General features: G+C 40.5%; 1 protein-coding gene across 1 annotated transcript in view; it reads left to right on the forward strand.

The window, feature by feature from the left end:
* CCNI2 (cyclin I family member 2) overlaps positions 1–24,189 on the forward strand; it is a 32,802-nt gene extending 8,613 nt beyond the window's left edge. Inside the window, exons 2-7 of the mRNA XM_085618058.1 lie at positions 1,985–2,137; positions 5,109–5,243; positions 9,940–10,014; positions 11,727–11,867; positions 12,810–13,037; positions 22,388–24,189. Of these exons, the coding sequence (XP_085474184.1) occupies positions 2,024–2,137; positions 5,109–5,243; positions 9,940–10,014; positions 11,727–11,867; positions 12,810–13,037; positions 22,388–22,783 (1,089 nt within the window). The 5' untranslated portion in view covers positions 1,985–2,023 and the 3' untranslated portion in view covers positions 22,784–24,189. The remainder of the gene's footprint in view (positions 1–1,984; positions 2,138–5,108; positions 5,244–9,939; positions 10,015–11,726; positions 11,868–12,809; positions 13,038–22,387) is intronic.
* Positions 24,190–24,535: the final 346 nt, after the last annotated feature.

Consider the following 24,535-nt stretch of genomic DNA (forward strand, 5'->3'; position numbering starts at 1 on the left):
TACAGTGAAGGATTGTTATCAATAGTCAACAAAGGACCTCCTGGCACTTGTGAGACAGACTGTGCATTGTCCCCTGTTTATATCCATGGATTATCCTACAGCCATATTACAGCTGACAGCCTTAATTGGATTCACTTTTTCCCCAAAAATGTTAAGCTCCAAATAAAAGTTGTTTTTATAAATACCACGATCCTAAAGGGTTGGTTGGATCAGGCACTTATGACGAGTTATAACATCAGCTGGGAGATACACTGCAGTAATTATGGGACACTAGGGCGGGAAATGAAACTTTACTGTTGTGCGGAGGATCCCCCAGAATACATTTACATGCAAAATAACTTGCTTCTCATGTTCTCAAAATAACTTGTGGCGTCAAGGGCATGTAGGAGTGTCGGATAAGTACAGTGTTACCTGGTTATCCCTGGAATTGTGGACTATCTGCAGCAACGAGACTTGTCTACTGTAGTATTGGCCACCATGTCTTTGACTTAACATGGTACCTGTGATGCCAGTTAATATCACCAGGAAAGAGACACCATCCACTTTGCCAACATGAATCCCAGCCATGGCAACTCCAGGACACAGCTCAGGAGCACCAATAACAGACTACTTCAACCTGAAATTACATTAGACGGGCAGCTTAACAGTACTGACCGTTAGTTTCTACCCTATGCACACTCCAAAGCTTAATGAATACATCTGCTTCTGGGTAGGTATTTCACTGAAGCCTAACTTTTGCTTCAGCTAGATGGGCTTTGGGTTGTGAAATGCCTGCCTGCCAAATGTGATTCGTGATAAGATTTATTTGTTGTTGTCTTCTCGACACTGTTACCCTACCCTTTTAAAGTATGTCTTTGGGTTGCAGTTGCCTTTAGGTTTAACTGCTAAATATATTGGGGATTATCTCACTTGACTCAAGTAATTTAAAACAATGCATGTTTACCACAAACCTCTTTCTTCAGTATGTGCTCATTAAACAATTAGTTGGTATTCTTATTCTTGAAAGGCCCTGCAATCTTGCTAGGATTTGCTTTTGTGACTAGAAGGTTACATAGCTACCACATCTGGGTTTAACGTTCCACTGAAGTTGTACAACTAAGTTTGAAGGTCTTGTGGTGGCAGGATGCTTCCATCTTTCAACCGTACGATGAAGCGTCATTGCTAGCTGGGGGTCACACAGCCTCACTGGAGAGGAAAACATGGTGTGTGATTGAGCATGGTGGTTTCTTGGTTGCAGTATACTTTGCACTTCAACCTGCTTTTTACACATTAACATTACAGATTTTGAGAAACTGGAAGGTCACAGCCTGGATTCTTTAACTGAGTTATGATTCTTGTTTATCTGTTGCTTTAACATTTAAAAAAAAAAATGAAATCTTGTACCGTCTACTCAAACTGTACATTAAAAGAAACTAGCATGTTGTCGGCATTTTCCTAAGTTTAGAGGCCCATCAAAGGTTGGTGCACAAACTTTGTTAAAGAGCAGTACATGCCAATTTGATGATCAATCACTTGAACAGCCTCTAGTGATTGTGGCTTCAGCAACTTAAGTGGATGAATAAAAATGGTACGGATGATCACTCGGTGCCTCATGATTGAAAGACTAGACTATAGTAGTGTAATGGCAAATTCTTTGACAGGATAACCCTTTCTAGACCATTAAACAGTGGGGCAGTGAAATTATGGTGACTTGAGAGTAATGTAGTGATTCTTGCAGCCTCAAGTTGCTGAGATTCCTTTGAAGGTTATTTCACAGTATAACAACCTAATAGTGGGATTTACACCAAGCCAAATCTCGCTTGATTTGGCTTCCCATAACGCTAATTTTACAAGGAAATGCCATGCAGTACTCTGACTTCTTGCAAACTGCTGAAAGCTTCTTGGTTTCATCTGTTACTGTTGTCATGCAAACTAAACTTGAATGTGAAACTTGTCCTGAAGTTATTTTGCTGTATAAACCTGTTTGTTCTTCTTCCTTAAATAGCTGTACTTGAGTAGGAAGCTGGCCAATTCAGGAGCTGCCATGAAGTTCACTGGGTCCTCTGAAAGCCAGCGGTTGTCCTTTTTGTTGGAAAATGCCCTAGCTGCTGAAGACAGAGATTGGAAGGTGCCAGCTTTTCAGAACTTCATGCTAAAGGTATTTTCAGTTTCTCTTCTTTGACAGTAAATTGTCATATTAGTTTAATCATGAACTACAATTTGCAGTCTGGTTATGTCAAATCAGTCGATCTATAAGAGTGTATGTTTTGATTGCTTGTCTTTAAAAAAAAAAAAAAAATGACATTGGCTAGACCTGCTGTTGTATTTTTAAGCATGAATCATTTAAGTCTAAACGAAACTGAAAACCAGAAGTATCCGTGCAGTTGCGGTTAAACAAAATTTGGAAAGTACCAAACAAACCTAGTCACAGTACTATGATAGCATTGTTGTTTTAAGACTATCCTGCTTCATGTAGGTAATTTCACATTTAAGATTTTACATCTCCATTTTCTTTAGCAATCTATACATGTTGATGAACAAGATTGTTTTCTCCTACTCCCCTCTTGGTTGCTTTAAGCAACCAGTGTGAACTGTACCCAGGGATTGGGTTGGATTGAAACATTCCCCACATCTGTGGGATTTTTTCTAACTAATTAGAAGTGCCTCCAATACTCTGATAATTAGGATCTCCGATCCAGGTTAAAGCCACTACTTAAGAAAGGAGATGGTAGAATCACAGCAGGTTATAAGTTAATTAGTCTCTTGGGTCAGCAAAAATATTTGCCAAGATAATTTCTCAAAAGGCTTGAAGACTGGGTTTTAATAAGGTAGTTTCCAGGTAGGCCATTCCACTGTTTTGCTCTTTGGGCTATAATTGATAAATCTGTAGCAATAAAGAGATCAAGGATTGCCCACTTTGTTTCCGTTCCACCTTTGATATGGTGGACCGAGGAAGCCTCTGGGACAAACTGTGCATGTGGAAGGTTCCGTGGGCTTGTCTCGGATTCAAGCATTGCACCCCTCAAATTGGACCCAGGTGGAAATGGTTTGGTCGGGCAGACTAACACTATATATATATATATATATATCTACCCCAATGCTATGTTTGTGCATATCCTTTTCAGTCTTTGTGGCTGACCTTCCAACAAGTAATGGGTGTGAACCATATTCCCTGTTTGATATATACTGATAACCATGCCATTTTATACTGTACTTTGTGGTGTCTCCAGAAGAAACTTGCTGCATTGACAGCATTTTGTGCATCAAATTTCCTGAGGATTAATTTAGATAAGTCATAGAGCCTGCGTATGAGATTGGCAGTCTGTGGACCGCCAAACCCACTGTGGTGGTGGTGCGGCTACTGCCCACAAGTGGTCTGACCGCCTTATTAAATGTCTGGTGTTGGGACTATTGCAACCACCAGGGAACTGCGATCCCTAGCAGTGGAGCGGCAGTCTAGGGCTGCAATATGCGGCACCACCAAGCATATTAAGAGTTTCCTCGCCACTAGCGCTCTCATGGCGATGCTCACGCCATGAAAATGCTGGCAGCGAGGAAACTGAGGGGTCCCCTGTTGTCCCTGGGGATACATGCAGGGGCTCTCCCATTGCGGTGCGCGGAAACTCTTTATCATGCGGTGAGTTTGGCAGTGTGGGAGTGGTGCGTTGGCTTGGCGGCCCACACCACTAAACTCTTAATCTGGCCCAAAGTCTTTGGGAGGGAAAGCACCCAGCTTCAAATGGTACATTGATAACCTGAAAGTAGAAGAAGTTAAGCCATATAAATACTTAGGGTTGCACTTATGGCAATTTAAAGTGGAATAAACAACTGAAGGAACTAAGAGCAGGGTCTTTACTACAGGTGGGTTCATTGGCAACGTTTGCCAGTATGTATGGGGATTTGTCATATACACCACTCTTAAAAGCTTTTTTTTTCTCTCTAAATCCTCTCATTCGCACTTTACAGGTCTGAAATATTTAGTATAGATAAAGGGGATCTTTAAGACCCGTTGGAAAATGTTCATATTTTTCAAACCTTACAAAAGGGTCCATGATTCAAGGTATTCAATGTGAAATAAAAATGATTTTCCTGGGGCATGTTTGGGGGTTTGTCATATACGCCGCTTTTAAAAGCTTTTTCCCCCCACATAATTTCGCCCATACCCCCACCCCTTACACAATCTTACTTGGGTGGATAGACCTGAAAGAATATCGCAATTATGTTGGATTGAGGCTCAACTTTGGTGAGCTAAAACTGGCCTGGGTGTTAAGGAGATGTGCACAAAAGATTAAAGATCATAATTTCTCTGTGGCTTTTGTTGGTTGACATCCCTTTCAACTGATTAGAAACTACTTCAGGAAGATGCATGGATTTTGTCCAACCAAAAAGATGGGATGTATTTAGCTCACTCTCAATCCAAATGACTTGTTCTTCATTGGACAATCCGAACATGTATCCTACTCTTCCTTTAAAAATAAAGATTTATATAATATCTCGGACCCTTCGCCTAATCAGGATGTTTTAAAATTCAGAATGTCTTAATCCATACATGCGGATAACCCACCTTGGCGGAAAACAATATGAAAAATAAAGAACACCTCTTTGAAAGAAAATGCACTGTTAATGTATTGATTGTCCTCTTTTAATTAGGCGTCTAATTTCTAAAACCTTTATTCTGAAAGTATGGTTCACTGTCATCTTCCTGTTATTGATAGCCAGTATTCATATTTTTTATTTTTTAGATGCAACAGTTGATCTGGTGCACTGTTTAGGATCTGTTAGAAAAATGGACATTCGTAAATTGATTTTTATAGTGTATAATTGGTTATCTTTGCATTAGATTATGGCGTTTAATTATATCTCATTGTTTATATGGACCAATGTCTAAAACGTATTGTTTTCACAACACCGTATCTGTGTGAACTGCAACTTGCTTCTTATAGGATATAAAATATCAATTAGGTTTTGGTAATGACTTTCTAAAAATACTTGGAGTAAAAAGTAGTTGGGGTGTGGTTTGAGTGCTCCTCCCAATAAATGCCACTTGCTCCAAACTAGCTCCACAAGTAACAACCTAGTCTTTAAATGGGATTTTATGTAACCAGTCTAACTACTCCTTTTTGTTCTAGGGCACAGATATCTCAGTGTTGTGTTATGAAGAGACAGTACTTTGGATTGGAGAATTAAGCTTGATGTTCCAATTCAGTCCAGAAACCTGTGGATTGGCAGTCAACATCTTGAACAGAGTATTGGCGTCTGTAAAGGTACGTACTCACTGGTGCACGGTGTATAAACATGAATAAATAAGTCTGTAGAAACATTGGTATTTTAGCAAAGTTGTTATAAAGCAAGAATATTCAACTGTTACATTGAAGCCGGTGACTTCTCTGGAAACATCTGGTATCATGATGTGCAACTTTTCTTAAAGGTTTAAATGCCTGAGTTTCAGTTTTCCATCTTAAAAGGTGCAAGCGGCAAATGTAATCTTAATTTGCTCCTTCAGCTGTTGATTGCTGGAATCGGCCATTTAGACAAAGCAACTATGTTGGCCAGATTGGGTACACCACCCCATTTTATGTCCTGGGCGAAGGGCTGTTTTCTATTTAGAGTGTAGGGAGAATTCGGTCTTTGTCAGGATTTTTTTTTTTCTCGAACACTATTTTAGAAGCTGCAGTTATTTAAACTGTGCACTTGGACACTATGTGGTATCTTTGTATGGTCCCACGTCTTGAATCCTAAAATTCCTCAGAGTGAGCCACAGCCATACTAAATATAAAACCTGCTACGCTGTTAAGCATCACTAGTGTTAGCGGCAAGAGGTCCTGGAAAATTCATTTTTACTTTCTATATAATTTAGGCCATTTTGCAACATGCGTTGGGCCACCAATGCCACATAATTCCAGTGGCTGCGAGTATAGGTACATGTCCAAGGCCCTGCTAATAACAAAGCTCGACATCCAATTTTCATTCCCTGCGAGTTTAGAAGTGTTCAGTCTCTTTTAGAGGGGGGATCTCGTATAGTTAAGTGTTTTTGGCAGATTGTTAAACCGACACGCTTGTGATCAGTATCCCAGTAATTCACCTTGACTGTTGTAATGGCTGGTAAGGTTCTGTGGCTGACGGTGTAAAAGGATGCTGAGGGGGTCTAGTAGTACCAGGCCTGCCTCATAGGTCCATACACTGGAGTACTTGTAACTCCTGTAAGTTGACAGTCGCTAATGCTGCTTTTGGGTCTAACGCAAGATTGGCTGCAGCGCAGGAGATTATTTGAGATGGGTGGGGGCTTTGAGGGCATCACAATTCTGAACAGAGGTGTTTTATCGTAGCAAACTATACGGGGAATACAACAGATGTAATTGCCTGGGAAGTACAAACCGTATAAGGGCCCCTCTTAGTAATGTGGAGATGCAGCCTCCTAGAACAGCGGTTCTGTACCTCTGGCCCACACACCCCTATTGGTTGGTGTCAACTTGGAAAACGAAATCACATTAGCAGCTAATTTAAATGTATGTTTGTCTACATTTTTTAAACCGCTCTGTAAATATGAATGAATCTGAAACTGGAGGCCAAAAATCAAGGTGCCATTCTTATCTTGAATTGTTCGAGCAGTACAAACCGCAAACGATATTCAGTATCCATCACTTGTTGCCTCAATTAAAGCACTTGTGTGCTCTGACACAGGGCGTGCATCCGAGGCAGTAAAGACCAGTGACTTGCTAGAGTCTAACACATCAGTTCGTCTTGTCAAATATATAACTAAACTGTGAAAAGCTCCAACAGTCCCATTGAAAAGATTTACATTTTTTTGTGCATATTTTTATGTTTCTGTATTTGTTCTGAGGTACAAAGCGTATAGCTTGTTTAGGGAGGAGGTCCCCGGTTTGCAGTACTGATTCAGTAGGGGGTTCACAAAAGTCGAAATGTTAAGAACCGCAGTCCTAGAGCAACACCTTTCATTCGATTGAGACTGTTGGTGCTGCAACATTAGGTTGTCCCAGTCAAATTGGAGCCACTTCTTGGAATTCAGTGTTTAAATCTTACACAAGCTGTTTTATGGCACGTAAAATAACTACTTTTTTTAGGTGTCACTCAAGGTTGCAGACTTTGCCATTTCTGCTGTTCAGTGTGTTCAAGAACAGGTGTTGCAGTTGTCCGTTCAAGGTTTCTCGATTTAGTGACCGTGCAAGGATAAAAAGTTGACTTCACGACATTCAAACTTGTCACCTGCAGATAACTGCTTAGCTTGCTGAGCAGTGTCGATGTGCTTGACACCGGTGTGATGTGATGACATTTGGGTGAAGGGGAACCTGCAGTTAGTTTCCCTTTGTTATTTATAAACTAAATGTCGTCTGGCCGCTGCTGTTTGCCAAGCCCTAATAATCCTCCTGCTGCTGGGGATGTGGTGTCTGAACCAAAAGATACTTCTTGCAGAATACTTGAGCCTTCGCAGCCAGACAAACCACTGCTATGGCATGGCCCCTGCTAAGAAAGCAGCACATCCTGACGAGGGCTACTGGAATTATGCAAAACCGTAGTGTGTTCTGCATTGATATAGATGTGCTGCAATTAGTCATATGCTTCACAATTTGAAGATTGTAACAAACCATTTATTTCTTGGTCAACCCCATTAAAAGTTACTGAAAATGCGCCGTCATGTGTTGCTGCACGGCAGAAGGCACTTCACAAAGGTTGAAAACCTCAATCGGTGACCCCTTCAAACATATGTAGTCATCCTAATTGACAAGACAGCGGCTATCTCTATACCGTCAGAACAGGGGGGGGGGGGGGGGGGGGGTCCTGAATCACCTCAATCTTTATTAAAATAGATTGCATCTGTGTATACTGTCTCCCAACCAACAGTGTAAAGTAACCAATTTTAAAGGAGAACAAAAGTTGTTAAGGAAAAGAATGGTAGTGCCTCACAGGAGTTGGCAGACTGGTACTCTCCTCCGTCCTCCGATTCTCATCATTAGCAAATGCCACCCTATAACGAAAATAGTGATATCACTTTTATCACTATTTTCGTTATAGGGTGGCATTTGCTAATGATGAGAACCTGAGGACGCAGGCTAGTACCAGTCTGCCAACTCCCATGGTGTTAATTCCGTGAGGCACTGCCATTCTTTTCCTTCACTTTTTTCAGCACTTTTGTTCTCATTTAAAATTGGTTACTTACCACTGTTGGTTGGGAGACAGTATACACAGATGCAATCTATTTTAATAAATATTGAGGTGATTCAGGACCCCCTGTTCAGATGGTATAGAGATAGCCGCTGTCTTGTCATGTCAATTAGGATGACTACATATGTTTGATGGGGTCACTGATGGAAGTTTTCACCGGTTATCCAGAACAGGTCCTTTGTTGATGATGGTTTGAGTGGGGGCGACCTGTTCTTTTACCCCCTAAGCTCCTTGTTGTATATGACTTCACAAAGGTTAACTGGTCCCCTTTCATTTGTAATTTGTATTTTGGTGGTGGACTGGTGCCAATGAGATGAAACCCTTTTGCCCAGACAATGTTCACATGTACATTTACAAAATGAGCGGATGCGCTCACAAAATATGCTGCATTGTGCAGCATAATTTAGTCTTCCCTTGCAGCAGAAGTCCAGCTAGCCTAATGATAATGGACTCTCCTAATAAGGAAATTACAACATGGCACGTATCTACGTTTGTCTGTTAAAACAAATAACCCTGTTGCCCAGTCTTGTCATTTCTGGAAATATTTTCTTTAACCCTGCATGCAAGTTGTGTTTTCACAACCATGATTGCATTTAATTACTTTCGTAACGGGTATTGACTCCTCTTCAATGTATATGATATTCCTAATTTCAGCAACAGATTTTGCATGTTACTTTAATGGGTTTTTTTCTAGTGCGAAGAAGCTAATTCTCACAGTTCCCCTCTAGGGTTGTTTTTTTTTTTTTTTTTTTTTTTTTTTTTTTCCCCTTTGGTCCCACAAGGCCCCTTCTCCCCACTGACTTGCTGGCTATCACTAACATTAAGGTTAGTGTAGTCTTTGTAGTCGGTTGGTTCTAGTATGTGGTTGGGCTCTAAACACTATTAGTTTTGTGGCCTTTAAACGTGTTTGTGATTGTAAATGCCTTCCCCTTTCACCTGAAGGAAAAACTGCAAGTCTAGTTTCTCTACCAGCATGCGCTTGCAGTAGAACCAGTATTTCTGCACAATTTGGCTCTCTGGAAACCAAACACGTCTTCTGTTGTGATTCTGTTTCAAGTGTCCTCGGTAGATGATTCCATGTCTCCATCTACCAGATTCTTATGCTGCCTGGTTGCATAAACCCTTTTGAGGACTACACCCAAAAAAATGAGTGAGCTTAGAGCCCTTCCATTGATTTACTTTGTTACTCTTCTATACTTTCTTTTTACGATGACTTTTTGTGGGGTGGTTGCGTTGTGTGGGGTTTTTTGTTGTATTTTTGGGCATTGCTTCCTTACTAGCCATTTGAGTGGCTTACCTGCCTCCTTTCTCTGCACACATTTACAGAACTTTTTTCTCTGTCTTGCAACACCCATAAGAATGCACGTGTTCTAACTCCCTCGTTTGCTACCGGGGCGGCCCATGCAAGTAAGTACGGGGTGGGGGTATGCGACTTACGGTGACGAGCGGAACTTAAATAATAAAAAAATCTGTGGTTTTCGTTTTATTTAAGTTTCCGTCCTCGTATGTCAAATTCCCCCCGCTCTGGCCTGTACAGGCTGCACCTGTATGCTACTTTCCCATTGGCGGTGACATATACTACGTTAATTAAGTTCTCCCTCCCAACTTTTCTCTATTTTTAACCTACTTTCCAGGTCTAAAGGCTGCCCGGTTTAAACAGAATGAAGATTGTTGCGCGTAGGATTTATTTGTTTCTTGGCCTGATCTGTCCTCCCTAACTAACCTGTACAGGTATTTAATTTTTATTTTATTTATTTTTATTTTTTTCCCTTCCCGTAGGCCCAGTCGAAATACCTTCGCTGCATAGCTGTCACTTGTGTGGTCCTCGCTGCCAAGACCAATGAGGAGGATGAGGTAAGACTATTACAACAGTAAATCGGTGCACTGTTTTTTGTGCATAAGCTTCTGTATGCAGCTTGTTCCTGCAGAATCACCTTTTCGCTAAACTATTTTGTAATTTAGCTCACTGTTCCTTTTAATTTTACAGAATGCTATATTTGCACCTGTACACCTTATGGCTGGGGTGGGTTTTAAGTCTTTGTTTGATTGTTAGAAAATTGATTATTTTGCACGCAGTACTACTGTGGCCTGCTGCCTGCTTTTCTTCTGCTTACATGGTTCATGATTGCCCAAATATTTCTAGGTTTTCTTTCACTGTTAAGGAAAACCCAATCTTTAGGGTTTTTAGAGGTTTGCTGTATGGAAATGCCTGATGTGATCAATCGAAGGATGGGATCTTGGGTGGGAGGGGGGGGGGGGGGGGGGGGAAGGACCCTTAGAAGTGAGAGTTTAAATATTCTGTACAAATAAACCCCATTTCTTTTAGTGAGAAGCGATTGGTTATTTCTACAAAATTAGCCATCACTATTAGTTTTACTGTAGGAGGAAGTGGACTAACCACAGGAAGCATGATTAGCAACAGGCCGACACCAGTGATGTATATGCTGAAAGTCTAGAGTTGGTAAACAGTTTTTACGGTCACGTCATCAGAAACTCCCAATCTACTGTTGGACGGTGGGAGTAGTTTTGTTGGCAGGAAGTAATGCACGTTTCCTCCGCATGCTGTCTTTCTCATCCTCTACTGTAGTCTTAACCTCCCCTTACGGCTGATGACTCCAATTAAAAGAACTCCATATATTCAAGTCTACTGCGAATGGTTGCATGGTCCTTTGCTAATTAATACTGCTAATTATAGCTGTTTGTTGGCAGCAAAGCAGGATTTGGCCCTAAACACATTGCACACGCCTTTTTTTTTTTATTTATAGATCACCCAGTGCTTCATTTTCACATTGATACAGGTGACTGCTCGAGGGCGTACACCTTTTGGGAAACGCAACAATTCGCACAGTGTTTTTCAGGTTTTGGTGTGTGGGGCTTTTGATGACTTATTTCTAAAATGGCAAATACTCAACGAGTCAATGTGCTTTAACCTGTTGGGCTATTCCAGATTGTACTGTTTGCCATCTTAGTAGCTTGTGATACCAAGTGCATCCTGGTCACAATAGGATTTGGTAGTATCCGTCTTTTATTTTTATTTTTTTCTACGTTTTGGTGCTTTATGGAAGCAGTCTAATTTGTACACATGCCCCAGCTCCTGTGCAATGTGCATGGTGATGGCTGTTGATCGTTGCTGCTTTGCTATTTTTTTAGGGCTGCGTTTTTGTTGTCAAAATAAACCTACCATACCAATTCCATATTGAAACATAACGCGCCTCTATCCCAAAAGGAGTCTTCGCTCTTCTGCGTAAACCCAAATAGTTGATACTTCCAGCTTGACCTACTCACTTCTGAACCTGTCATGGTTGAGCTATTTGGAAGCCAATTTGGGACTGAGAGCAAAAGTTTGTGATGGTTTAAGAGACTTTTGTTTAGAAAAAGTGAATGTAATGTTTGTCCTTACCATTACACTCCAGCCTACGTATTTATTTGTGGTCGTAGATGAAGTACTAAAAAAGTTAAAACGGAACTGTTTTAGAATCGGGTTGACAGTGGTGAATTTAATATTTGTGGCTTAATAAAAGGAAGGCGGTTGTAAATTTTGTCTCTTTATTGATTTCTCTTTACAGGTAATACCATCACTTAAGAAGCTTGCAGTGGAGAGCGGTTGCAAATGTTCTCCAGCGGAGATTCTACGAATGGAAAGAATTCTACTAGATAAACTTCACTGGGACCTTTACACCGCAACACCAGTGGACTTCCTAAACATTGTAAGTATTGGCTAACTTCTAGACCGCTCTTTACACAGCTATGAGACATAGTTCATCACCAAAACAAGAATTTCTAAAACAACTGCACACGCTTGCACAAGCTACAGATAAAAACCTCTGCAAATCTTAGATGTAAAAGTGAAAATGCTGTAATTTTGTAGGTCTTTATATTCAGAGGGACCAAATAAACCTCAATTTGACGAGACTTGACAATTTTTAAGGACAACTAAATAGACATAAAAAAATCTTATACTCTAGTATTCTGATCTTTTTTTTTAAATACACACGCTGCAAAAATAAGTTGCTCTTATTCGTTCTAGTAAGTAACACTGTACATAGAAAGCAGTCGACTGTCTTGCTTATTACTATAGTGCGTAGGTCATCACAAAGTTTAATGGAGTCTGCATTTAGACCTTAGAGATCTGGCACTTGAATTCCTCTTGCTTTTCTTTGTGGGTTTTTATTGTATCGAAGGCAAAAATACATATGGGAGATCAGGTCCTGGTGGTCATGATGACTGTAGAAATTTTTTTTTTGAGGGTGTTCCTTGTTTTTGACAATACTCTTCATTGTAAACTGTCCCGATGGGTCTGCCAGCAGAGAATACTAAAGCAGAAATATTTGCTTCAGTATGCTTGTTTGCATACTTTGGTAACATAAATTAGGATCAGCCGTTTTAGCAAGTCAGTTAAAATAACTCAATAAAAAGAAATATATGTTTCAGAAAATACACATCTTTTACATTCATTATTCGTTCAAACAGTTCAGTAGTTGGTAAGTACATCACAGCACTCACTGAGCACACATGGTTATAAGGAAGTATTGTTTCAGGCTTCAGATGTGGGTTGACATTAATTTGCAGTTTTGGTCGGCAACACAGTTAAAGTATGAAGCTCACAGTTGATCTTGAATATGCATTGAATATATATTTCTTTCCTTCAGTTCCATGCCATGGTGATGTACAGGCCCCATGTACTAACTGGACCCGCTCAAATGAATCCTTCTCGCCATGTTGCATTTCTGACGAGGCAGCTACAGCATTGTATGGCGCGCCACCAAGTATTGCAGTTTAAAGGTTCGACGTTGGCCTTGGTCATCATCACCTTGGAGTTGGAGAGGCTGACTCCTGATTGGTTTCCAGTTATTACCGATCTACTGAAAAAAGCACAGGTAAGAATCCGTTACTTGATAAGACAATATCTCACACTTCAACCAAATGAAAGGTCATGGCAGAAATTGGTTTACTTGGTGTGCAAGTGGTGGTAAGTTAGAAGTGAATTAGGAAGGGGGGGAAAAAATTAGAATTAAATATGGCCAGGCTGCCACTTTTATTGCATAGTGTACCCTCACAAGACTTAGAATAAATTAACTCATCAATTGCATACTTGTGTAGTTGCTTCTGCTACAAAAAAATGTATACTGGTGGAATATTGAGGTCCATTGCAGCAGAGTCTTATGAAGATTGAAATTTAACAAGACTTCAGTGAGACCTGTCTGGATCCGCTGTTGTCCACAACCTACTAGCCAATCTTGTTCGCCCATCGTTTTTTAATAGTTCAAAGTACTTATGCACCTTGTTCTAACGCCTTGGTATGTACAGTAGAATAAATAGGTCTATATGCTCTGTGTATCGTGATGCAATTAAGCTGGACTATAAATGCACCAGGATTTTGTTGGGGGGGGGGGGGGGGGTTGGTGTGTATTAGTGAGATTTATAAATTGTCGGCTCCACTCAGTCACTTGCATTTAGAAATATTTTTTTTTCAACTGTACAGTATTTCCAAAAGTATGCTATACTCGCACCCCACAACAATGTAATATTAGGCTTGAGTAAAAAGCCACTCAAGGAGTGTTGAGCTGCTATACTTCTCATCCTAATACTTGTAAATTTAGCCCTGTTAATACCCAAATCTTATGGGGTGTATAGGGGAATGGGTTTCTCCACTATTAAACTTTCTCTAGGAGAAAAAAAAATAGCAAGGAATGTGCCGTTGCACAAAAGCACTGGTATTTCAGCAGGTCTAATTGTACAGCACCTAAAACTACCCTGGCAGAAATGTCTGCACCCAAGCATAAAAGGCAAGTCTTATTTTTCTGTAGGAAACTATGGCTATCCCTATCTCTCTTGATCAAAATTAATTTCATTTTCATGTCCTATTTAGGCATTAAACGTCCATAAAGGTTGGTTATTTTATTTTTTGTTAGATGAGGAACAGAAGCAATGAGGCAACCTAGAGATCTGTAGTAACTTCTCAATACTGTCTTGTGGCGTGAGAAGCAGCCCATTTATCGATACTTATCCAAAAGAAGTAATCTAAGGGAGTAGCAGTGGGCAGGTTTTTTTGGGGGTCCTGAGGACACCACGTTTGGTTCGAGTGCTGTAGTTAACTTACATACCCATCTACTAATCTTATAGTACTGAGTTCATCAACCGGGGCAAGAGTTGAAAGCAGATTCTGCCTCGTAGGGATTTAAACTTGTGACTTGTAAATCGGTACTTGTTTTTATAGGGCACATTCAACTGACTGCCGTGGTGGCATACTACTCCTCCTGCATGAGCACTGTCTTGGGTTTAGGAATACGATCTGAAAATGATACTGGCTGTCAGTCGGCCTTCTTTCAGAGTAGTGTGGCTGACAATCTTAAACTTGAACGCATTTTTTTTCCAGTGCGTATTAGATGTGTGTATTGTAGTTCTGCTCAAAGTGATCGCCTATATGCAGAATCTATTGGGCTGATGCAAATAATTTCATTTGTAAAAATGCTTTTTTACTGTTTGTCGTGTTTATTAGGATTCCATTTGGGTGACCAGAGAAAATGCAATTTTCGTCATGCCCTTGACATGTATTGTCAGTCTACATTTGTCTAAAGGCGGATGCCGTATACCTATACGCTGCCAGGGGCAATACAATTCACGCTGTTTGCTTAAACAAGGCTCTTCATGTTGCTGATATATAATTATTTGTTTACCTTTAGTCAATGGTTACTGAAATCAAACCTTTTGTTGTGGGCAGGTAACAATATGAATACAACTCAAGACTTATGCAAACTAAGCAGAAGTGAGAGATTATTCAGCCCATTGTCTTTAAATCCATTTCTGGATTAGTGTTGCCCTTCCCAGTGTCTGGCAGGCACAGGCTTGCCAAACATGTTTTAAAAATCTTGTATTTAAAGTTTGGCTTGCTGTGGTTTGTGGGTCATGTTGTGGTGAGCTGGACTCTTGCAGCACTTAGCAGGCGTAATTCCAGAGGTGTAGTTCACTGGATCTTAAGGCTACTACTTTGGCACGACAAACATTCTTCAGTGCGGCAAAGCTTTTAGAGATATGGGTGGTGCTCCTCCCACTCTTGGTCCAGCAGTAATTAATGCTTGCTTTCCTATGGACAAACAACAAATACTCCCAAAAGGTGTATAAATGGGGTTAAAAAAAGTTTCTACCACGTGGAAATATTTAACTTGTAGAGAAAATCCTTCAATCTGAACACAAATATAAAGTTTATTGGAATGCTCATTTCCGCAGCACTTCGAAGTGCATTTTGGAGAATCCTCCAGATCAACTTCAGAGATGGGCACTACATCAAAATATACAGTTTATACCGTTCCCCTTGTGTTGTCCAGTGTAATGTGTGCAAATCATTGGTGAAAATCTATGATGCAGCTTGTGGTAGCAGAGCGCCTATATTTTAAACCAGGACAGCAGCAGTATTGTTATTTATATATATATATATATATATATATATATATATATATATATATATATATATATATAATTTTTTTTTTTTTTTTTTTTTTTAATTCTCTTCAAGGCCAAAAGCTTTAAAACTACTTTGTTTCCTTGAATAAAGTTTTTGTGTAGCCCCAGGAGGGTGTAGTTATAGAATAGACTTGGGTTTCCTCCAAAGGGCAGTGGATATGATTGCAACCCCACTGGTGCACATACTGCTGGATTAAAAAGACTTCCTCCTTTTTTAGGTCTCTCATGTCTGCTTGTAAAAGACCTATTGCAAACTTGCAGTGGGCTTATAGCCTGCCAGTTTATTTATAAAGTTTTATATAGCGCAAGCAAGATCCAGGGGGATATCCGAGCGCTTTACATTAGGATGGAAGGAAGGACAACAAGTAGTGTAAACAATTTTTTTTTTTTTTTTTTTTTTTTTTAGTTGGTTGGCTTTGTCACTCATTTGCTTACTTACTCAGTGGCTTACCTTACTCTACTTGTTTGTCCCTCCCAGGGAGGGAGCATAGACTCTTTACTATCCTTCTAATTGGCTGGCGTGTACTCTTCCACTTTTTTCTTTAGGTCTGGCAATGGCCAATGCCTTTTTGATTGTACTAAAATTATATGTTTAACATACTTACTCTCATAAAAGCGCATTCAGCCACCTCTCTTCGCTTATTGGTCTGTTCTTGTCATTCACATTTTGCTTCCATCCACTCCAGCTTACAGCGTGAGGCAGTTGGTCAAGGGAAGTTAGCCAGTGGCTGAAGTAGACTGACCGCATTTAGCCCTTTCACTAGGAGAATATTCGCACACATGGTGGTCCGCTTCAGTGCTAGTGTTTTAGTTTCTACTTTATTACGTTAGTGTTGCCTTTGTTTGTAGAGCCGGAAGTGGTGATGGAACGCTTTCTACCAGATGAAAGCACATTCCAGCTTTCAGTTCCTGTCTCCTGTCAATGCTGTGTAAATTCTTTAGAAGTGGCCTTTCTTTGTTTTAGACCGCTGTGTATTCACACAATGCGAGCAGCTCACATGAACTCTGAATAAGCTCATGAGGATGATCTATGTTAGCAACCCTGTCATTTATTCTTTGTCATTCCTTCCTTTCGTTCCTTCTTTGCCCTTTCCTTCCTATTTCTATCCATCTTGCCTTTCTCCTTTTTTTCTTTCATTTATTCTGGCTTTCCCATTCTTTCTTAACTTTCATTTATTTCCTTTCATTTCTTCTTTCTTGCCTTCCTATTTCTTTCCTTTTTTATTTTAAAATTATTATTTAAAAATTATTTTCTTATTTCGTTTTTTCCTTAATTTCCTTTCTTCACTTTTTATCGCCTTCTTTCCCAAAAGCTAGAGGCTGGCAGCTGATACCAAACCAAATGGCTTTTGTCAACCTGTTGGCCAAAACCTTTTGATTGTATTAAAATTGTGTATAACATAGTTACCGATGGGGGTTGTCAGCCTGACTTCATCCGTTAGTCCAGTGGTGGCTAGTGAACTTTATAAGTGATGGGGTGTCATTTATCACACCTTCTCAGCGCGCCTATCAAACAAGTCTAAACTCTATAGGAGGGGTTGATAAGGGTCTCACCCAGACACGATGTTTAATAATAATAATTGGGAGAAAGGGTGCATATTGAACCACAATTGACAAACTTACTAAACACCATAGCTTTCGCATGCAATTCTGTGGACACTCCATCATAGAAAATTCAAAGTATAATGTTGCAAGGAAGCCCACCTCTCAAGCTGCATCTGGGGCAAGTGCAGACCCTTGCCTGGAAAGCAATTTGGGGACATCTGAGCTGAACAATAACATTTGGTACAACTGCCCCAAAACAATGGCTAAAAAGCCACAGGTTGTATGGGCGGTTCATTTAATTTATTGAATTTGATATGGGCTCGTATAATTTTTTTCTAAATATTGAAAGCAGCTCCCTTATCTCTTTAGATTTGACCCTTTCTGTTCCTTCCACAGATTACTTATCATATAAGATGATCGAGTATTTTATTGAAGGCCCAAAATGGAAGAATAAAAAGTTACAAAGATTGCAAATTTCAAGTCCTGAAAACCGAGCTTTCCCCTCAGATTAGCAAGATTTTAACAATATATCAGAAGAGGAGTCACTCGAGCATATAAGTGGACCTTAATTAGCAATTATAACTGATAGCAAGATCATGAAAGGCATACTTATGCATTTTGAATATTTAGCCATAAAATAAGACACCGCACCAACCTGATTTGTTAGACATGCACCTACAAATATCAGTGTGAAATATTTTTATTATTGCTCTAAATAGCAGCTGTTTTTCTAAGAGCAGCAGTGCATACTATCCCAAACACAAACTGGTATTGCTTGGGGCAGCAGCAAAACAAGCCTTCCTCACAGAGAGCGAGTTCACCAAAGGCAGCAGAAATGCACGCTTCACTGATGCACCGATGCTCAGTACATGTAGCAACATTGAAAACTTGCATGACACACACAAGCGGCGCAGGCTGCTTGAAATGAAATGTTTTTTTTTATAGTGCATGGCTACCTGGGAGCATCCCAGGGCTGTAGTGGTTACTAGAGTTGGCCAGGACGTATAAGGAAAGAGCCACGTCTTTAGTTGTTTCCGGAATGCTAAATGGTTAGGTTCCCTACGCAGATGCAGCAGCAGGCTGTTCCATAGTTTTGAGGCATTATAAGAGAAACGTCGGCCGCCACTTTTGGCCTTCTTAATCCTAGGTACCGATGCTAGATAAAACTCATCAGAGCGGAGGCTTCGATTGGCCTTGTAGGGGTGAATCATGGCTTTTATAATAGGAGGTCCATTCCCTCCTAGAGTCTTATGGGCAACACAAAGGGCTGTAAAATGAATTTTCTCCTGCACCGGTAACCAGTGGAGGGCGTGTAGTGCCGGCTTTGCCGAGCAGCGATTGTGGGTTCCCATAAGCAGTCTCGCGGCGGTGTTTTGTACAATCTGCAATTTTGTGGTGACTGCATTTGGGGTGCCCAAGTAAAGGGCGTTACCATAGTCTAACCTGGAGATAAGCGCTTGGACCAGCGTCTTTCTTTGCTTGGTCCGGTAGCAGCACTTTGCGGATCATTCTTAGCATGCCATAACATGAAGCAGCTGTCTTCCTGGCTTGGACTTTAAATGTAAGATCTTGGTCCAACCAAACACCCAGGCTTTTTATCTCCGTTTTAGGGCTGGGTGCAGGGCCCATACACGCTGGCCACATGGTGTTGGATTTAAAATTTACCTGGTTGCCAAGCAACAGGAGCTCCGTTTTTATCACCATGCATGAGTTTTAATTGCACAGAACAACGTCCCACAAGCACACTCAGAACTTGGCCCGGCAAAATGACACCAAATGTAACAGCCCCGCATCTCCTAACAAAATGAAATTAAGTACTTCGAAGAGCACAGTATGCTCTGGTTTTGTGTAAGGGTTGCTTGCTTGCTTGCTTACAAGACGCGCTCCTTTCTCTAGCAAAGTCTCGCAATTAAACAGTGTTCAACTAAGTAGAAACTGCACTGTTTAGCATGCAGTGTTAATTTTGTCCCTGAACATGCTACTTCCCTCCTTTGTAAGATTCCAATGATAAATCTTAAACTAGATTCAACTTTTTTTGCGTCTTGGCAGCAAAAGGTTTCAAATAATTAACAAAACTTCACCAGAAATCTCAACATCGAAATAAATTCTCTAATAAAACCAAGAGAATCTGTGGCGCACGATGCGATTTAATAGAATAATGCATTATTTCCTCTCGCTTCCTTACCAGCGATGCTTCACACACTATCAAGAAACCACAACTCGCCTTACAGTTAACTTTTCCCCTGTGCCGCCGGCTAAAATGTTATGCCTTAGTTGGCAGGCCTGATTTAAAATCCACATGCAGGGAAAGAAGCGGTTTAGAAAGTGTTAAACAGCTGTCTCAAACCCAACCCCCTCCTGTGACGTGAGTAAAGGATGTATCCGAGGAGGTGGAAAAGGGAACCTGCAGGGTCGGCTTTAGAGCTGGTGACACCCGGTGCGAAAATGTTTGTTGGTGACCACCTCCACCCCCTTTAACAGTGCCCAAGTCTCCATAACCACTCTCTCTCCGATGCACATAAAGCGCCACTCATACCAGTGTAGCGTGTCCGGGCACTTTGCATCACACACACACATTACACAGAGACAATCAATCATACGTGTATGACTTAGCATATAGGATATGTTGCATAAGACAGGACTACAAGGTGTAGGAGTCACGTCATCAATACTGGTAGGCAGTATAGTTTAATAGTGCTTGGTCTGGAGAAGCACAAACTTGGAATTTAAAGAAGGAGCACGATAGTCGGGGGTTCTCTTTAAGAATGACAATAGATTTCTGTCCAAATGAATCCTTTTTGCAACATTAAGCTTTGCTCAAATCTGTACTTTGCAGCGTGCATGCAGTTCTGTGATAAAAGTTAATAGTGAAGTACAATTACGAAGTGCATAGAATGTAAATAGGACAATGGGTTACTGCTTTTGAAGGAGACATCATTGTTTCTTGCAAATTATAAATTCAAATCCTATATTGGGATTTTAACTTATGAATTGCAAGTAACAAAATGATGTCCCTTTTAAAAGGAGTAACCCACTGACCTATTTACATTCTATGCGCATTGTAATCTGCTCCGTACTTGTTTTCTACAACAGGCGTATTAACCCTCTGCGCTCCTTTTGAGCGAGTCAAAACCCTAATTAAACAAAGCTCCATCTCTCTTCACAAAGAACATTAATCACAGGATTTATCCTGACACTTTTTTGTTGCCTGGAAATAACTGGAGGAACTAACGCGGCAGCAGGTGCTTTAAAAAACATAATTAACTTGCAAACATGGGGACCACCGGAAGCCAGCACCTGGTGCTGTGGCACCGGTCGCACACCCAGGGAACTGCACCTGCCTCCTATTTTATTCCCGAGCTCCGGCGCCCGAGGTAGGTTTAACATTGATGGCAATGGGTCCTACTGCAGTTCAGTGGGAAACGGTGCCACTGCCCTCCACAATGGACAAAAGGTGGTTGACCATTATGTGGGCGCAGCGCATGTGCAGTTGTCTGGAGAGAATCGCTGAAACTGAAAGTTAGTTTCAGGAAACTCGCACTGAGCTGAAAATAGAGAAATTTTTCGTGCATGAGTAAATTGTTCTCTTGCACTAGCATGAAGCACAAGTGTGTGTGTGTGTGTGTGGCGGTGAGGGGCGTGGCCCCAACGTTACTGAGAACAGCCGCCCCTGCATTAGCCTGTGGTTCTGTCATTACCATTTTTCTTCCACCCACTCCAGCATGCAGGGCTAGTATCAGATTACATCAACCATCATTGGCTAACTTCACTATTAGTTGTGCTACGACTTCCTTCCCTTTCACAAGAAGTACATCAACACACAAAGTAGCTCCCTTCCGTATCGGGTAGGTGCAGTGGCAACTTGTGCTCCTTTTTTTTTTTTTTTTTTTTTTTTTTTTTTTTTTTTTTTTACCCCTTCGATGCTGCGCAGATTCCGCCGCTGTGCTGACGGAATCTTGCGCGGGCGTGGTCATGACGGAATGGTTCCGTCATGAGCACAGCTCAACCGTGGGTCATGACGGAACCATTCCGTCATGAGCACCGAAGGGGTTAAGACAAACACTTTTGCCTGGGGTCAATGTTTTTGTTCAGCTTGACAATGGCCCAGCAGCTTCCGGGACAGTAATGTTTTGCAATAACCAGAACTGCTCAAAGCAAAGGTTAGCGGCCAACACTATCCTTTTTGCTTGGTCAATGCATGTGTTTTTTTTTTTTTTTTAATCTGATTTTTTGGGGGGAAGGAGGGGTGGCTACTTTCTTTTTAGCTACTCGCTCGTAGGGCATGTGTTCTAGTTCTTTCACTTGTGTGCTTGCCCCCCTGCCAAATACCTGTCCCATGCTCTGTTGCTTTCTTGCCAGCTTTTTCACCCTGCCAACCCCCTCCCTCTGTGCTCTCAATTATATATTTTTTTTCCCTCCTCCATCCGTCCCTTTGAGGTCTTTTTTTTGTTTTTGTGTGTGTGTGTGTGTGTGTATGTATGTATGTGTGTGTGTGTATATATATATATATATATATATATATATTTATATATATATATATTACACTCCACAATTTTTGATCTGTAAATGAAAAAGTAAAGCTGCATCTGTTCTGTGGGTTTGGTGACGCATTTACATACTTGCAGAATGATGCACCGCCATTGCTTGTTTTTTGCTTTGGCTAACCTATGGGTTTTGTCAGTGCCTGTTTTGTATAAAGCACACGCTTTCTCCATAGACTCAAAATATGCCCCTGGTTGTCCTTCGTTGTTTTGAGGCACCTTGCCCTAATTCTTGAAATGCCTTCTGCATCTTTGGGTCAGAGTGCTTTTAGAGAACCCATTGTTTTGAATTCACCGATGCTTTAAGAATTATCTACGGTTAAAATGCAAAAGTTTCCTTCCTGTTTTATATGTGGCAGAATCGATGGCTATGTTTGAGACTCTGGGCCTGGAGAGAACAGGCGAGGCCTGCAAAAGTGATTAGTTTAAATGTATAGTTAAACGTATATTAAGATTTGTTTTAACGCTGCTTTGAATTTCAGTTTATGTAACATTTAAATTCGCTTTCTAAAAATGTAACATTTAAATTCGCTTTCTAAAAATGGCAACATCTGCCTGAGAACTGTTTTATCTTGTAACAAAATGAATGTATGAACTACAACATGCCTGTGCATTTATCTTATTTATTTTTTATTTTTCATTGCTCTTATTAATTTTTTTTTATTTGTTTCTAATTTAAGGTGGATAGCGCCCTGTTTATTCACTGCAAAGAGCTGGTTGACCAACTCCTCCGTCCTCCTTCAACGAATGCCGTCTATATTTTTGATCCTGCCAGCAAGTACATTCGTGCCCATTGCAAAGGTGGTCTACCATGCGCATATTCTCAAGTGAACTACCACAGGCAGATTACTGGGTCTAGGGAAGTGGTGAGTGAACCAGTCAATGCAACACTCCACTCTGCCTCAGAGCGAATGCATGATGATGGCATGGCGATTGACGAATTCTATGATGGGTTTCACCATCTGTACAAGGAAGATGCCATCTTCGAAAACGGAAGGATTGACGATTCTGGCACTTGCTGCAGGTTGAGGGAGGAGATTAGCAACTCGCCTTGTCCTCCATTACAAGCTCCTTAAATACAGTAGAAGCCTCATTTAACGAAAAAGAGGTGGTCAACTCAAGTTAAAATTCTTTCGTTCTGTAAAACCTCTTGTGTTCGAACAAAACCAAAAAAGAATTGCTTCCAAACAGTGTTTCATGCTGATACAATGTTTGCTTTTAATTTTCTTTGTTTTATTCAAATATTTTCTTAAAGGAAACTGAATGTCTTGCACTCAGGGATCACTTTTTGACAGAACTGGGCAGCTATTATGTTTGAGTTCCAACAGACCTACTACTAAAAAAAAAAAAAAATAGAGGTTGAAGAGTAAACTAAATTTATCTTTTTAGGCACGACGAACCTGTGACTTTGTTACTAGAAACATTTTGTCCATCGTGAGTTATTGGGTGAATTCCAGGTTTGGACCAAACCAAGTGATCAGTGAAATGTGCCATGCCAAAAGCTTACACAATGGTGTGAGATTTTTAATTTTTTATTATCTTTTCCTTAAATGTGCAATTCACTTTGGTTTACACTTTAATGTTATTTAATATTAAATGTATTTTATTATCTTTGTAATCTGTTTTAGTTATTTGCCTTAACTAACATCCACATCTTGTGCAGTACCAATCTTACTTTTTGTATTTTGACGGTTACTGAGCTTGCTCTTCTCGGCACGCCTGGCTGGCAGAAGTCCGTAGCCACGTCTGTTGCCAATATTCTGTTTATTTTGTACATCTTTTATAACAAATGTTATATTGTGTAAGTGCAGGTGAGTGAGCCTTTGAGATTTGAATGAATTTCATATTTTAAGCACTGTGGTAAAATTAAGCTTCCTTGTGCGAGTCGGATGTGTAAAACTCCACACCATGGTGCTAATGTTTCAGCAAAAAACTTAGTGTAACTGAAATGTAATGTTTGTGAGCAAGTAACCGTTAATGAAATGGGTTATAGTCCACCACAAGCTGTGAATTTTGTGGATCCGGTGTGCACTCTTATTTCTAATGTACTGCACCAGAAAGGTCTTTTTCTAGGTACTACACCGGTGGCCAAACCATGTAGTCTTCTGTTCACTTGTGATCCTGCTTCGATCACAAGGGGACCAATTCAGCGAGTGAATATAACGTTTTTGTTGCAGTGTATAAGCTACACTAGAGTGGATGTCATCAGGTTGAATTGCATTGCCTTTACCTGATTAACATGTTAAACCTTCTTCCAGTAGTCCCTCTTGCTGTGTGCAAGAGCAGGAAGCTTTTATTTGTTTTTGTATATCTGAAACGTTTGTTTTTATTTTTGTGAAAATAAGCACTTTTACTTTAATCAACTGTGACTCAACTGCGTACTCCAGAAAATTGTTTTATTTGTTACAAGAAATGTAAGCATTATGTCAAACGCTGATCTTTGTGTTTCGATTTAATGTACATTAAATCTTTAACTCTTAAATGTTGCTGCAATTGTCTGGTTTAATCAAGGCTGTCATATGCTGCGCTTATGGAGTGATATTGGGTGAGATTGTAGCTTGAGTGATCTAGATACCAACCACTTTTAATGGTTTCAAAACCTCAGATTTCTTCACCTGCCACACCTCATTTTGTTAGTTTCTTTTGGGCATGTCTAACTTTCTTGCATAAGATGTAAACTGTGCAAACGCAGAACAGCTAAACGTTTATGATCAATGGATTTTCTGTATAATGACTGAAACTTCTCCAGTCATAAGTGTCCGGGTAAGCGTAGTGGCTCAGGCCCTGTGAATAGTAGTTAGGTTTACTAAGGGTGCGTGCCCACATTT

This window comes from Triturus cristatus, chromosome 7 (genome assembly GCF_964204655.1).
Source record: "Triturus cristatus chromosome 7, aTriCri1.1, whole genome shotgun sequence".
NCBI classification, from domain to species: domain Eukaryota; kingdom Metazoa; phylum Chordata; class Amphibia; order Caudata; family Salamandridae; genus Triturus; species Triturus cristatus.